Below are 16,621 nucleotides of genomic sequence, written 5' to 3' on the forward strand. Positions count from 1 at the left end.
ATGCCGATACATTGTGCGGCATATGGTTGTGTATAACGCTGTACAATTATGACAAGGGAACTGGGAGTAAAAATATTTTTGGGGGCATTTTTAAAAATGTATTATCTGTATTGATAGCACACGCTTTGGCATTGACAAAGCTACGTTTTAATGAGTTTAAACGTGTTTAAAGCTTGTGGCGGGTTAAATTATATGCGTATATATATAAACAAATGTGTGTGGTCTCTATAGTGCTGATTTTCAGCTATTGCAGGTAGGTCTGGAACATAACCCCCATGATGAACAGGGGTCCACTGTAGTGTATTTCCATTTACTTTTATTACTGTATTACAGTTACAATACATTTGGAAAGTTTGCTTTTTCCCAGTTTTGCAAAGCAGTTAGCGAGCATGATTCATATAGTAGATTAGTTGCTATGATGATTCCTACTTCGAAAGAAAAAAAACAACAATTTCTGTCTTTGTTTTGTTCATCAGTCATGTCACACAGCCACACTTGGAAAATGTGTGACAGCCGTTGGGAGAGGCTGCACAAAATTGTGGGCAACAGGACAGACTTCTTGCTGAGTCATTTGATCTTTTGTGGATGAAATACTGGTCAGAGTCACAAAGCACCAAAACCTCATCCAGGGAACAAAAAGTTCTGTTCAGAATCGTTTGGTTGAAAAGGCGTCTACACTTTGATTGTGGCAGTCTCTTCACTTGTTTCTTGAGTTCAAGCTGCAAAGACCTAACGCCTTCTGAGGAATTTGAGAAGGTCTGCCTAGACTGGTGTTTACCCGAGATATATTTTCTCCCTCGGTGATCCCAAAGATATCTCTCAGCAAACACCACCATGCAGGCCTGCATGCCACTGCACTGGCATGCTTACTGTGGGTGTTTAGTCTCTGTGTGGATGTGTGCATGTTGTAGATGCATTGAAGGGGCTCATTTGGCCCGGATAATAGTGTGTTTGTAGTTGTGGGATTGTGTATGTCGGCCTTGTGGTCACTCTGCAGAGTACAGTAGATCCTTAAAGAGAGAAAACAAAGTGAAAGAACTTGAACAAAAAGAAGTAGAACCATTTTGAACCCTTTCAAATATTCTATTTGATCATGTTTTTTTTTTTTTAGAGACAAAAAATGCTGGTTTGATAAAATATAGCAACAGACATACAACACAACACATCATCTTAATCCATTTTCACATGCAACACTTCTCATCTCATTATTTAGTTACTTGATTGTCTCATAAAATATTAAATGAGGCTGACTGCCTAGAATTTTGTAGAGGCTCATCACTTTTTCATTAAGGCTGTGGGAAACCCTCATGCCCAGGACAGAATTAGAGTCTCACTGCAACCTTATATAGTGGAGCTCTGCTGAGGTCGACCAAAAATTTAGAGAGGGAAAAAAAAAACTCCTCTAGGGTCACACAAAACTTCAGATTTCAAACCTCTGTCACGCATGACAACATAAGAAGTTAAAAAATTTGTCTCCCGCATTTAGTGGCACGGTGGACGACTGGTTAGCATATCTGCCTCACAGTTCTGATGACCCGGGTTCAAATCTGGTCTCGCCCGTGTGGAGTTTGCATGTTCTCCACGTGCCTGTGTGGGTTTTCTCCGGGTACTCCGGTTTCCTCCCACATCCCAAAAACATGCATGGTGGGTTAATTGAAGACTCTAAACTGCCTGTAGGTGTGAATGTGAGTGTGAATGGTTTGTTTATATGTGCTCTGTGATTGGCTGGCGACCAGTTCAGGGTGTACCCCGCCTCTCTTAAGCGGTTCGGAAAATGGATGGATGGATGGTCTTCCGTATTTAATCCATCAAAGTAGTGATTGCGACAAACACACACATTTGGTGGCATAAACTGGAGCAGGGTGCTACTTTAGAGCCCAGATAGCAGTTCAGGGTATCGGTCTTGCTCAAAGACACCACAGCCGTGGTTTAGGGGCTGTTGGTGGATGGCCCATTGCTGCATCCTGTCTAGCTCTGTCTGTCCACACTTGACATGGCTGACATATTTTTTGGGCCAAATTCTTCTGCCAGTCGATGACTTGAACAGGGATCTCCATGGTTGCAGGTGGCAATCTTATCCACTTCACAATGGCTGCTCAAATCAAATCAAATCAAATCAGTAAGACTCCAGCAATGTCCAATAGCGACATCAAGTTGAGGACACTGTGTTTTTGGCATTCAAATATATTTAAAAGAAAATTTAAATTAAAGAGAGAGTGCGCTTTAACTGTTCAACATTGTGATGATTTAAAAAAAAATTATGGTCTTGGTCATGTCACAGTCTCTTTGTTTTTCAGTCCTGGTCTCCTCTTGTTCTTGGCTTATCTCGTTCTTGGTCGACTTGGCATCGACTCCCGAAAGTCTTGATCTTGTCGCGGTCTCAGTGGGTTCTGGTCTCAGGCAAGTCTTGGTCTCGGACACTGTGGATAGAGACTGGACCCAAGAGCAGGAGGAGGCTGAGAGGTTGTGATGAACAGTTTATTGAAAGGGAAACGGGGATGGTCCTTGAGATGCGCTGGCGGGTTGTTGTACTGTTAATTAAACTCTTTCATTACTTCCAATGGGGACAGTAATTTCAAAATCCAAACCTATTGGTGGTCGACCAACGTCCATGAGCTGATTGTGTTTGACCATAGCGCAGTCTGTGAAAGATGCGTGGGTATAATGCTTAAAGAGTCCAGACGACTCCACACACTGTAGTTGTTAAATGTTGTAAAGTGACAGCAGCCTTCCGGCTCACTGTTACGTGCCTAATCGTTGCTAGCCTGTTTGTTTTAGTTGCAGGCGAGCCAAATTGGGGTAGCGCATCCATGGGGAGGTCGTTTGAGGTTCACAAAACAATCTCAGTGGATGGTTAGATGCTCCTTGCATGTGTTCATGATATACTGTGTGAGGTTTGCTGGAGTTTGGGGAAAGTGCTGGTTTCTGCCGGTTATGACTGACCTCTGTTGCCACCCCAAGCAGTGACTTAAATTAATGGAGGGCCACACTAAAATGTGTTTGAAAGTAGTATAACTAATTACATTAACAGTTTAAGAAGTTCAACTAACATTAAGTTGAATGGTTATGTGGGAACATAAATATACTGGTATATAGGTACCAGCACAATCTAATGAGATCCAATACAATCGTTTATATTGAAACAGTCATATATATATATATATATATATATATATATATATATATATATATATATATATTTAATCCTTATTACAGGATGCTGATAACGTTTCAAGTTGACCATATTTTTATTTGTTTCCCTCAGGCCCGCACAGTGCCGTGTTAAAGTGCCCACCTAATGAGTACCAGTGTGGGGGGACAGAGCTTTGTATCCACATGAGCAAACTGTGCAACGGGGTTCCAGACTGTACCGACGGCTGGGACGAGGGACCGCACTGCAGAGGTATGATCTCTTTCACCTGCCACACTCATCCTCTCCACGCGATGACACTTCATCTTTCTTTATTCAAGTATTGCGGTTATCAATACCAGTCGTGCTGACTATGTGCTTATCTTCAAATTGTCAATCCTGATATCTTCCTGCTGTGCCATAACAGTCAAGTAGTGGTAGCAAACTTACTCCCCACATTTTGGTGATATTATCAGAGTGTACTGGGTTCAGATGTCCTATATAAATGTTTATGTGAAAAGGTTTTGATTGCTACTCGAAGCCAGGGGCTTATACCACTATGAATCACAATCAAAACTGTGCTGCACACCCCCATGATAGAAGTGGTGAGTTTTTATCAAAGCGACAGAAGGACACGCAGGGTCCAAACCGATCAATGTGATGCATATGTGCTTATACAATATCGACCTTGTCAACATCTACTGACAAACTGAAATTGTCTCTGTGAATGTGTTGTCTTCATCCTGTACTTGGTGGGTAGCAGGTAGATTCTCCTCTCGTTAATCCGACATTATCTAAGACGAGCAACTATTTTGTGTAGACAAGTTCTGCAAATATGTCGTAATTTCAGCGAATGCTTCGGAGCAAGTAGTTGACATGTAAACGAGGTAAAGGATGCAACATGACTGATATCAATGGCTGAATTTGTAATGAACTATTAAAGTCTTATTGCAAAGAAAAAGTTTAGCAATATAATTGTGTTTAGATTGCTAAATCTAAACAGAGGAGCCTGGTGGGGCATAAGAGCAACCAGTCTATCATACACTGTCTTGACTAATCTTTTTTCACCAGCATGGCACCCCTAGTTTTCCATAGATTTATGCACAATTTGGGTCAGAATGAAAACAATCAGTCCTGCTTTTTAATAAAAATAAGTCCATCACGGCCACCTGTAGGACATCTTAAGAAGCAAGCTGCAGGAATGAGAAGATGCGGCACGTACATAAACTCAAGTAATACAACCTAATTTGGAAAAATAAGGCTGCCATGACCAGAATTAAAGCAGGAACAGTCTTTTTGCAAAGTTAGGTGCAAAATCAAATTATATTGGGTAGGCACTGCCAGCCTACCAGCACGGATGAATTATTGTAAGATTGGTAGTCGAGTATTTAGAATATTGTTCATTTTACAATGGCTGTAAATGATTTAGATAAATTGTTTTAATGAGGTAGCTTTTTGCTCATTAGAAAAATGCGCTGCACCGGCAATAATGACCAGTTTTAATTTGATAGAATTGGTACATGGAGCACAAAGGAAAAAAAAACAATTGAGCAAAGCTTTTATTCATGATGATGTCTTGGAAAACAAATGTAAATAGAGCATGATTTAAACATTTTTAATACTATTTTGTGGTATGCATCAGATGAGGTTGTTTACATTGATGCCCGTGTTGCTTTACTAAATTGAGTTGTTGAGTGCTCACACTTATTTTGGAAAATTCCGGGCATGTCTGTAATTTAAACTGCGGATGTGCCTGCAAGCTCCTGAAGCTCGCACAAAGACTTGTTCTCCGTTTCTCGGATTTGTTGCATTGCAACGGAATCGGCCGGAGTGCATTTTAGCAAAGTCACCTATCAGATTTTTTTTTTTTTTCCATTGAGATCACATTAGCTACATTTACCCGGATGACTGCTAAAAGAAGGAAAACAAATGAGTTGCGTTATTATGGAACAGATTAGCTGTTGTAAAATTGTTCCTTTTAGAAGCAATTCTTTTCAAGGCTCCACCCTCTATTGCTGCAACAGTTTGCATGTTGAGTTTTGTTTAAGTCTTTCTGGGCAAACTGAATCACTTGTGACTGGTAGATTAGACTGCGGTGTGTGTGTGTGTGTTCATGTATTTATGTTTTTATATGTGCATATGTGTGTGTGTGAGAGAGAGACAAGAGAAATGAGTCACTGTAATTTATATTTGTGATTCTATCTTGAGATGGTCAGCAGACAGGAAGCTGTGATTGTAACATGTTTATGTTGTTTGTTTCCTGCATTTGATGCATCACTTTTAAATCTGTGCATGGCTTCATCATAATGACTGGTTTTGTTTTCCGTAGTTATCTTTCTTATTCCTACTGTTAAGTTTGGACGAGAAATGGTTGGTTGTGAAACTCGAGTAAAAAAACACTCCTCTCAAATTGTTAGCTCAAACTGAACTACAGTGGAACCCTAAATTGTCATATAGTCTGTTCCCTAAAAAAGAAAGTCTATAATAAAAACATAAGCCATAAAACAAACGATGAAACAATAACACAAAAACTAAAATCACAAATATAAAGCAATAAGATTATCCTTCAATGATTCCCTGTGGGAAAATTCAGGCGTTACAATAGCCATTTTTTTGTTTTGTTTTGTTTTGTTAAAGAAAAACTACTAGATAAGTAGAATAAAAATACATAATAAGAAACCATAAACCGACTTTTTGGAACAATGAAGTGGCATGTGTTTTTTTATGTGAGACGCAGATGAAACAGAGCAGCAGATAAAACAGACATTGTCATATGCATAGGCATGCAATACTCCGTTCCCCATTATATGGGTGGATGTCCGAATTCGAGGTCCTTTAGGGCGGATTCTGCTGGAGTGCTGTGACCAAAAACAACAGTCAACCTGAACAAAAACAAAAATGTTAAAAAGTAATAATGACAATTAAAAAAAAGTAGCGTATACTGGAAAACATTTCTTGTTCTAAAGAGCAGAGACATTAATATTTTGTTACTGACTGATTTCTCCCTTGACTGCCTTGTGCTGTTTTTGTGTATTTTTTTTAACATTTCTCTGCTTCTTAGTCAAATAATGCGCTGTTTAACTGAGGACCAATTGGAAATGTGAAACTTGTTAGTGCAATTCAATCTGCTTGAAAACGTTTTATTCACGGATAGCATTTTAAGTCATAGTGAGTTACTGAGCTGACTCTGGATCTTTTATTCTTAAACCTATTATTTGCAATGACTGCACTGTCACTAGAAGAACCATGGCCACATGCTTAGCCAGGTCCACAAACACACACCACACCAGCACACATGCTGACTTGTAAATATTCCTCAGAATGTGTATATTGGCAGCTTAAAGTGTTCCAGTTCCCAGCGGAATGAATTAAACCTGAGTTGCAGTACATTCAGTGGATTCTTTCTCAAATTGATGCACAAATCCTCTTTCTATCACCCCACCACTAATGCAGTAATTACTTTCGTCTTCACACAAATTATACGTCCTGCTATGGTATAGTGTATCTCTTTGCAATTGTTCCACAATTGTTACTGTGTCAAATTAAATGTCTTCCCTTCCCCTTTTTCTCCCTCCACAGAGTTTATATCCAACTGCTCACTCATGGGGTGTCAGGATAATTGTGCAGTGACTCCATCGGGACCTGTTTGTTACTGTAAAAGTGGTTTTGAGATCAGCTCAGATAGAAACACATGCAAAGGTGAGTTATAGGTACAGTTTATTCGAATTTCTGGAAACCAAGTGGAATATACACTATGTGCTACTTGTACATCGTGGTACTGTAAACTGTATTCCAAATTATCATCCATATTGGATTTAAGTTAAATAAACGTTTTTAATTCAATGGAATGGTTTTTCTGGGCAGGTTTTTGCATATGGTGTTTCTCCTATCTGTATAGATCACATATTTCTCAGACAGGTATGATCATTAGTTTCCCAGCTAAGCCTAATTAAAGGAAAATTACTTCACGTTGTTGTTTCATATTATTAAAAAAGTCATAGATTTAAGCAGATATGGTGAACAAAATAATTCTGCTAATAAAATGTGTGAAATAGTCCAATTCCTTGCGAAAGGAATGAAAACACTGCACTTTTCAAGAAAACTATTTCAAGCAATTCTTATGAAATGGTTTCATTCAGCTGAAGGCGATGAAGGAGTGCAGCTGTTGAAAAGCCACTGATGAGGAGCAAACAGTTATTTGCTTGCTGCTGGTGACTGGAGTCCTAAGAACCTCTCGATGCAGGATCCTCCGAAGGCTTGCCGTCATGCATTAAGCTGTATTTCGGCCACCCATAACCACTGCTCACAAGGAGAAACTTTTGGGCTCAGAAATACATGAAGACATACCTTCAAACCGTTTTCACACTATGCTACTATACTACTACTAAAGTCCAGATGAATGGCCACCATGTCCTAACAAGGCTTGAACGTCAGCATACGGTAGCAGAGTGATCTTTTCTTTTCTGCCGGAAGAATGGGGAGTGAGATGCCTGAAGGTACAGTATCATAATGACCTGAGTATAGAGATAAAAGTTCATGGTGTGGCCGCCATCGTCCCCAGACCTCAACCCTATTGAGAATCTGTGGAGCACCTTTAAGAGGAAGATCAATGAGGGTGGACAACAGTATGCTGGACCTCCGAACAGCAACTCAGCGGGGCTGTTCTTGCATTTTTAAATGCGCTCGAAGCAAAAACTATTAATGGACTTCCAATCCGAATGAATGAGAGAGTTGCTAAGGTCATATCAAAAAGGAGCTCCTTTGTTAACATATAACTTGATGGGTAAAGATGTTGTTTTTGGTTGAAATAGTGTTTGTTTTTCTATAAAGATAATTATTTATGAGTTCTTCACAATGTGTTTTTTTAGTGTTGTGCACAATAATATTCACTGTAGATTGCATCTGCTTTTTAAATTGAACAACAACCTCTTAACATAATTGTATGCTTACTTATAATAAAAATACCAATGTGCTTGTGAAAAATTGAGTTTTTTCTCGTTTTCCAAAACTGTTCAAATATGACTTGGGGTATTAGGCTCTGGAACACAGTGTATACCTGCAGTACACCGCATACAAGACACGAGAGCTGGCTCAAACGCGTCGTATGTGTGCATATAGAGTATGCTGTGTAAAATATATTTAATGTTAATAAGTGGTTTCAAATGTGTGTGTGTGTTGTCAGATTTTGATGAGTGCAATGTGTATGGGACGTGCAGTCAGTCCTGTACCAACACTGAAGGCTCCTATTCTTGCTCCTGTGTGGAGGGCTACTTGCCACAGCCAGACAACCGCTCCTGCAAGGCCAAGAATGGTAAAAAGTCGCTGACAGCAGCACTTTGGCCCAGACGGTATGAATATTCCTTTCATGTTCCCGTGTTTATGTTTGTTCTGCCCAGTCCCAGTGGATCGTCTGCCTGTGCTATTGATCGCCAACTCCCAGAACATTCAAGCCACCTCTCTGAGTGGCACCACAGTCCACAGCCTGTTGTCAACCAGCACCAAACAAACCACAGCCATGGACTTCCTGTATGCTCAGGAAATGGTCTGCTGGATCCATGTGGGAGAATCCCCCTCATCCACGCATCTCAAATGTGCCAAGATTCCCAATCTTAAGAGCTTCACTGAGGAGAGAGTCATCAACATCTCTCTCAGCTTGCATCGTGAGTACACTCCATCAGTGTGCATCTACACTCATAAATCACAGTTAGCTTGCTTTTACAGAACACCAAGTATTTAAATTAGTGAGATCAGAGTCCGCAATAGTATCTTGCAGCTCTCTAAATGCAGTGTGCAGTATTACAGAAAAGGTGGTTGCCTCAAATATTAGTGATAGACCAATGAAGTTTTTTTCAGGCCCAATACCGATTATTAGTAGACAAGGAGGCCGATAACCGATAATTGGAGCCAATATTTGTTTTGCGGTAAAAAGGAAGGTATTGGTGTTAAATTATGAAACAAAAAACTCCAACACTTGACCTCACACCCATCTGTGGGGGTGTGGCGGGGAGGGGGGACAAGGGTTGGAGGGTTGGGCGTGTGGGATGGTGGTCTGTTGCCCGTGCCCCTCCCTTTGGGACGGGCTGGGCGCTTCGGTTGGGCTCGGGACCTCCCTGGCAGAGGGATTATTTCAAACTCCCCTGTTGCACAGCAAAACTGTTCCAGCACAAATTTCATACAGATCCACCATTCTGCAAGGTCATGCGGCTAAACAGGACAGGTTCAACAAAAAAAAAAAAAAAAAAAGGGGGGTGGGGAAGCACATGTATCAATTTTGCAACATGTTAGTATTTTTTTTTAATCGTAGAAAATCGGCATCTTTGTTTTAAAATTCGAACAAAAAGTGCAGGGAGCTCCCAGGCTCAGCACCATGTCTTAGAAAGTTAAATGAAAACTTTAACAAATAAATAGCTCTCCAAAGATTTCTAATGTAAATAAGGTTTTCCAAAATGGCAATATAATTTCAATGTTAATGTTTTACATAATAATTTTGTGTAAAGTTGCAAAACAAAAATTGTAGTTCCCAGGGTCAGCAGCATCTCTTATGAAGTTAACTGCAAATCTAGATAAATAGTTCCCTAAAGTTTTATCAAGCAAATAAAAGAAAGTTCAAGTTTTCACGTCCACCACTTGAGGTACATCCTCAATGCAGCTACCGGCCAGCAGGTCACCAGTGTGATGTGCCAGCAGAGAGCTGAACATCTCATCAACATGGCGGCGGAAGGATCGCGTTCTCGCCGTTGCATATTGTGGCTGTTTCCATCATTCTTGTGTGTTCATATGCAGCTGCCTGCTCCTCCTGTAGCAGCAGAAATAGTTAAACAGCCATTATTACCCTAGAGTTTTAGACATGAATGCTTTGCTGTCACGCACACACACAATTCTCCAGCCATCCCCTCAACATGCGTGCTTTCCTGCAATAAAATTAACAGAATTTTAACTCTCTCTCACTCTCTCTCTCTCTCACACGCACACACACACACACACACACACACACTTACTATTTCCCTATCAACACTATAAGCAACCATGTCTCAAGTGGTTAAACCTCTCCCTGTAACCACTAATATCGTTGACATGGCAAATTAGCAGCTACCTGGGTGTTAGCCTGCGAGCTAACCTCTTCCCCCATTGTCTACTAGCGGGGGTTAGCTCAAAGCAAGGCACTGGCAGCTTTATTTATACAATGCATTTAATACACAAGGTACTTTAACTCTTTTTTTGTCCTGTTCGGCTTTTAGGTCAAGCAGAATGGAGGATCTGTATCCCTTTTATGCCGGAACAGTTTTACTGTGTCAGAGTGGAGCTTTTAAGCTGCCGCTGTGGGTTCTTAGTATTATAATGGATATTTATTGAGAAACAGAGTTGATCAGTCGAACAGAACAAAGATTCTAGAGGGGAGTGAGAAAAGAAGACTACGTATATATATATATATATATATATATATATATATATATATATATATATATATATATACACACCCACACACACTGTGGGTATAGAGAGTATTCAGACACCCTTAACATTTTTACTCTTTATTATATAGCAGCCATTTGCTAAAATCATTTAAGTTAATTTTTTTTCCTCATTAATATACACACAGCACCCCATATTGACAGAAAAACATGGAATTGAATTGTTTTCAGATTTATTAAAAAAGAAAAACTGAAATATCACACAGCCATAAGTATTCATTTGCTCAATATTTAGTAGAAGCACCCCTCTGAGCTAATACAGCCATGAGTCTTTTGGGGTTTTTCACACCTGGATTTGGGGATCCTCTGCTATACCTTGCAGATCCTCTCCAGTTCTGTCAGGTTGGATGGTGAACGTTGGTGGACAGCCATTTTCAGGTCTCTCCAGAGAAGCTCAATCTGTCACTATCACAAATACAACAAAACAAAGTGATTTTTTATTTTTCCTGTTCTAGTCGTGGAAGTCACATGCAGCAGTTACTAAAACACTTCCTCCATCCATCCATTTTTTTTTTAAATACCGTTTGACCTCAGGATCGGGGTTGAGCAGGAGCCTATCCCAGCTAACTTTGGGCAAGAGGAGCGGTTCACACTGCACTGGTTGCCAGTCAGTGAGTGGGCAGATAGACAAGCAACAATTCCCACTCACATTCACACCCATGAGCGATTTAGAGTGTTTAGTTAACCTCACATGCGTATTTTTGAAATGTGGCTGGAAACGTACCCGGAGAATCTCAAACCTCAGATCTGTGAGGAAGACTTGCTAACCGCATGCTACCATCCTGCCACTTGCAACAACCAGATAATTACTGATCTGCGTAGTACAATTATTAATTGTACATTAAAATAGGTAACCATATGTCATGTTTCACATATATTTCACAATTATCATGTATTCATATTGAAAGAATTAGATAATTACAGTAGATCCCCTGAGAAAAACAATCACGCTATTTCTTTTGTACTGCATACAAACGAACAGGTTGGAATCCATGATTCCTTTAGCTAATTCTATAATATTTTTAGGAAAGTACTGTGTAATTCTGTGACGTGATTATGCATGCAGGTCAGGCATTAAGGAAGCTTGGGCATGAATAATACATACAGAGAAGGATTTTAAAATAAAACCTGCAGTGCTCCACAATTCTACAAGATCAATTTTCTGCCAGATTCATTTCTGGAATCCACCCAATAGGAATCGGAAATCAGCCTGTGTGATTAAAAAGATCAGAAGTTTAAAGTCTGATTTAATTGTGCTTAGTCTGCCTGCCATGTGCCACTGCTGCTACTGCTGGGATTTTAATATCAGACATAAACAGGCCAACTATGCTGAGCATTTCTTACAGATAAAATTACTGTTAACTTTTAACAAGCTTTATATATTGTTAACATACATTGTTGACATATTGTTAACATTTTAGATGTGTGCATGTGTACAGTATGTGTACATATACACATACACGTATGAATTCAAATGTTAGTACTTCTGAATCCACAAGTTTACATTACTTTTCACTGGGTAGTTTCTATTCAGTTAATTTATCCAGCCGACAATTTTACTACCATTTTCACATTTGGTATTTTTGCTGCAGAAACTGGCTAATAACCATTTGGAGTCAGATTTTTTCTAATTTATTTTAAAAATGAACATTTTTTTGGGCAACTTATTCAACCCAAAATGTTTTTTTTTAAAATAAATGCTCGACCAAACAATTTTTTTTGTGTTCAATTAACAAAAGAAACTGTGAAATGGGTTGAAAAGAAAATTTGAAAATCTGTCATTTACTCTCATCTATATTTTTTTCATCTTTAGTTTTAACAGTATTAGTCACTGCTTGGTGCAGTTTAAACACACATTTTCACATTATACTGTAATAAAAATAAGATCAGTGAAATATCAATGATTATCACTATTGCTCTTATGTGGCAACTTCTGAGTTAGGATCAGAAGTATGAGGAAATACCAGCTGCTCCCTGATGTTGTTCAAATAAGGAAGTAATTAAATGCTATTTCACATCCTGAAAACCAAGTTCAAATAATAATAATATGAATCCTAAGCTTGGGATCGTATTAGTGGTATAGCATTCGAGAGTCTGCTTGAATTTGTTCATAATTAATCCCATATTTGTGAATAAATATGACAAATAATAAGTGATCAAAAACAGAACGAACCTCTGGCATGAGAGCACGCAAAAGGCATCTAATTTTAACCTCTCCACTGCTCATTTGATACACAACACGAGAAGAGAGAAACAGAAGTTGTTTAATACGATTCAGCGATGTCATGTCTGGGGGCATCTGAGGGTTGTGAACCAGAAAGCACATTTAGTGTCGGTGCCTCTTGACCTTCTAAACGGGCAACAGACTCGGAGGTTTTTGTTTACAGTCCTCTCGTGAAGGAGACAGCAGAAACCAAAGGCTGGAGTGAACATACAGGAAATGATGCACGTTCGGCTGGAGTGACTCATGACCTCGGTACGCCACAGATGGCTTGTCCAGATGTGACTTCATCACTCTCTCTCGTCTTTCTCTGCATGAAAGTCTCAGTTTCTCCTTCAGTCTTGTGAAACCTGCAGTTTGCAATCACTTCAATTTCATTGTGTGCTACGAAAACACATAATATTGAAACAAGATGAAGAGCTGCAATGCAAAGAGAGCAACGTATAACATTAGGTCTTGCTTGAAGATGAAATATGTATAAATATTGCATTGCATAATTGCATTCTTGCACTCTTGTTTTATTTTTATAGTCTGTACACAAAGGAACAGTTGTATCAGTAGCATGAGTACATTAATTTGTTTGTAATATAGCTCTACTGTCAACAACATTACTGCTTCTATTAAATAAAAGGAATGAGACATGCGCTATAGTACTGAAAGGAATGAAACAGATATACAAAATGTTTTTTTTTCTTCATTAGTAGAGTGTAGATCTCCAAAACTGGAGATTCCCCCCCCCCCCCCCCCCCCCCCAAACCAAACTGTTCCGCTTCAGCGATCCCCCACACTTTTGTTAACAAAAATATTCATGCTTTAATCAATTACAAATCAAGTAAAATGTTGACAGGAGCTCAACGTTAACCAAATGCATAGGCTCCTTGGTGCTGATAAGGTACAGATTTCCTTGCAAAAAGAGTGCACATTTCAGGGGGATATGAAGTCCAAAAGCCCCAAAATGACAATATTGTATTTACAAGCAAGTAAAGGCAGAACTTTAATTTCTGAGACCTAAGAGCTCCCCAGCTGAGAATCCTTGAAACGAAGCTGATATCGGTTCAGCAGACACACTGTGGACGAGAGGGCTGATCCCAGAGCTGTCGCTAAGCCTCCAGGATAGACCTGCTCCCCTCCCTGCACAGCCTGCACCGTGTTCTGATCAGCACACACACAGCGCCTTGAAATCTCCTTACGGGGTCATGTGCTGCTAAAAGTCAAGCCAGCCAGCACATTTCAAATTGTTCCCCCATTCACACACACACACACACACACACGCACACACACACCCACACATGCCGTTTGGATGATTTATTTTTTTTGCTTTGACTTGCAAGCTGGTGGCACGGTGAGGTACTGGTTGGAGCGTCTGCCTCACAGTTCTGAGGACAGGGGTTCAATTCCCGGCCCCGCCTGTGTGGAGTTTGCATGTTCTCCCTGTGCCTGCGTGGGTTTTCTCCGGGCACTCCGGTTTCCTCCCACATCCCAAAAACATGCATGCAAGGTTAATGGAAGACTCTAAATTGCCCGTAGGTGTGAATGTGAGTGTGAATGGTTGTTTGTTTATGTGTGTCCTGCAATTGGCTGGCAACCAGTTCAGGGTGTACCCCGCCTCCTGCCCGATGATAGCTGGGATGGGCTCCAGCACGCCCGCGATCCTAGTGAGGATAATTGGCTCAGAAAAGGGATGGATGCACTTGCAAGCTTGCACTTGAGATAAGAGTGATGTGTGGTGGCAGTGAACTCAATTCACTTCACAACAAGCAGCAGTTTGGTAGGTAGAATTAGTGTGCCATTCTTTAAAAAAGGGCCTTCAAGCTGTTTATTGCCACTCTCAGTTGAAGTTTACTGACAAACTAAACTTAACATTGTGTTTTGAAAACAACCACATAATTTAGCCTTTAAGTCTGAAAGCTTAATACTACACATAATGGGAATCAACCTAATGAATACTAATGCATAGCATTGGGGTCATGGTGTATAACCCTTTAAGCAATGGATATTTGAACCCAAAGAGTGGATCAACACATGTAGACAGATAATATAACAATACTCAAAGGCATATAGTCTTTATCCTCTGCAAAGAACGACTAATACTACTCCTGAGGACCGGTGACACCTCATATGTCTCCATGTATAGGTACTGTATATGCATACGTCTGTGTTATACTGCCCCCATGTGCCCAAGGGACACACACTAACAAGAGCAGCATAATGACCGTTGAGTTGAAGCAAAAAATGTAACAAAAATACTTTAAATTATTTCCATTCTATTTAATCATGTCATTACTCGTTTTTCTAAAGTTCAGTATTTTAGTTTGCTATTTTTTCCTCATTAAAATCCATCTATTTTTGGAAGGTAAGAAAAAAATCCATTATCCATAATCCATCCAAAAATCCCTCCCCCGAACCCCCCCGCCCCCCCAATCGAAAAATTGTTTGGAATTCTTTGTCCACAACCCTCAACCCATGCCTCTGTTGGGAGGTATCAAAATAGCACTACCAGGATCATTGTTGCCACAGTTACCTTGAAAAAGTAACTTAGTTACTTTGCTGATTACTTGATTTCAAAAGTAACTAAGTTAGAAAAAAGTACAAGTACAAAAAAAAAAAAAAAAAAAGCATTAGCTTAACTGTACCCATTACTTGGTAATGTACGCCACACAAGTTACAGAATCATGTCATCAACATGAAGCAATAACTTAAATATCAGTGTAGTTGAAGCCACATTAAATCAGCAACTTAGTGCAGACTTGACATGCCAACGCAATACAGTAAGTTCCGAAACGTAAACAAGCACACCATTCTCAGTACACTGCCGATTGCGGTCCATGAAACCAACTGTGTGCGTGCGTGTACGTAAACGTGAAAGTGAGTCACACACACACACACACACACACACACACACACACCATTGCTCCCACCACAGTAATTTTGATGCAATGAGTGAGAAAACTTTTTTCTTACTGTGACGTCAGCCGTGCAGCGTGTTCAACCAGCTCACCGACGAAGTTGAGAGTTCTCACTTTTCATTGTAAATATTATTTAAGCTAAGTATTGTAAGTCCTTCAGTGAGTCAGTCCTTCCCTCCATGACCAATTGATGAACGTGCACTCGGCATTAATAATTAACCCACAATCCATTGCGCGTTTAACACGCCAGTAAAACTGTATTCTTAATGTGTAAATAAAAAAGTAACAACAATAAAATCCACTATTTACTAAGAAAAATAACAAAAATAGTGTGGCGAAAGTGAAATCGTGCATTTCTTTGCACTTTTATGGTACTGCACCGTCACTTTGCTTTCTAGAATCAACAATCACTTCCCAATCGCGTTCCTCATAATGAAGTGCACTTAATGAATCCACACCAGGGAGGGAAAAGATGCTGCATGCAGGAGGAGAGTGCAGGGGAATGGCAGGAGTGAGTAAAGCGGCTCCTTTTAGAATATTGCCCTTCTTCTCCTGTACCTTTGTTTATCCATGGCTTAATCAGTGAATCGGTGTGTCGTGGGGCAGCTGGAAGTGTTTAAACAGAGCACTGTGTGTTAAAAATTAAGAGCACCTCTGGGATTACGGCCGCTGACTCCCATAAACCTCAGAAATGCTGCACAACGGCCAAGTTTCCCTGGTGGAAATCAGATCTCTCTTTCCCTCCCAGCTTCTCCTCTATTTTTTCCTCGCATTTTGTTCCTTTCTGCTTCATTCCTCTGCCGTTTTCCCTTATACCTTTTCTCCAACTGTTACTCAAACCAAAACACTTTCAACACTGACAACTCCTCTGCAACGAGAGACAGATTTATTG

General features: G+C 40.0%; 1 protein-coding gene across 2 annotated transcripts in view; it reads left to right on the forward strand.

Moving 5' to 3' along the window:
• The window catches only part of LOC133483605 (low-density lipoprotein receptor-related protein 1-like), a 129,022-nt gene that overhangs the window by 35,856 nt on the left and 76,545 nt on the right, over positions 1 to 16,621 (forward strand). For both annotated transcript variants that reach the window (XM_061785037.1, XM_061785038.1), the window contains exons 3-6: positions 3,266 to 3,403; positions 6,710 to 6,829; positions 8,313 to 8,441; positions 8,527 to 8,790. In XM_061785037.1, coding sequence (XP_061641021.1) covers positions 3,266 to 3,403; positions 6,710 to 6,829; positions 8,313 to 8,441; positions 8,527 to 8,790 — 651 coding nt within the window. The remainder of the gene's footprint in view (positions 1 to 3,265; positions 3,404 to 6,709; positions 6,830 to 8,312; positions 8,442 to 8,526; positions 8,791 to 16,621) is intronic.

This window comes from Phyllopteryx taeniolatus, chromosome 9, assembly GCF_024500385.1.
Source record: "Phyllopteryx taeniolatus isolate TA_2022b chromosome 9, UOR_Ptae_1.2, whole genome shotgun sequence".
NCBI lineage: Eukaryota > Metazoa > Chordata > Actinopteri > Syngnathiformes > Syngnathidae > Phyllopteryx > Phyllopteryx taeniolatus.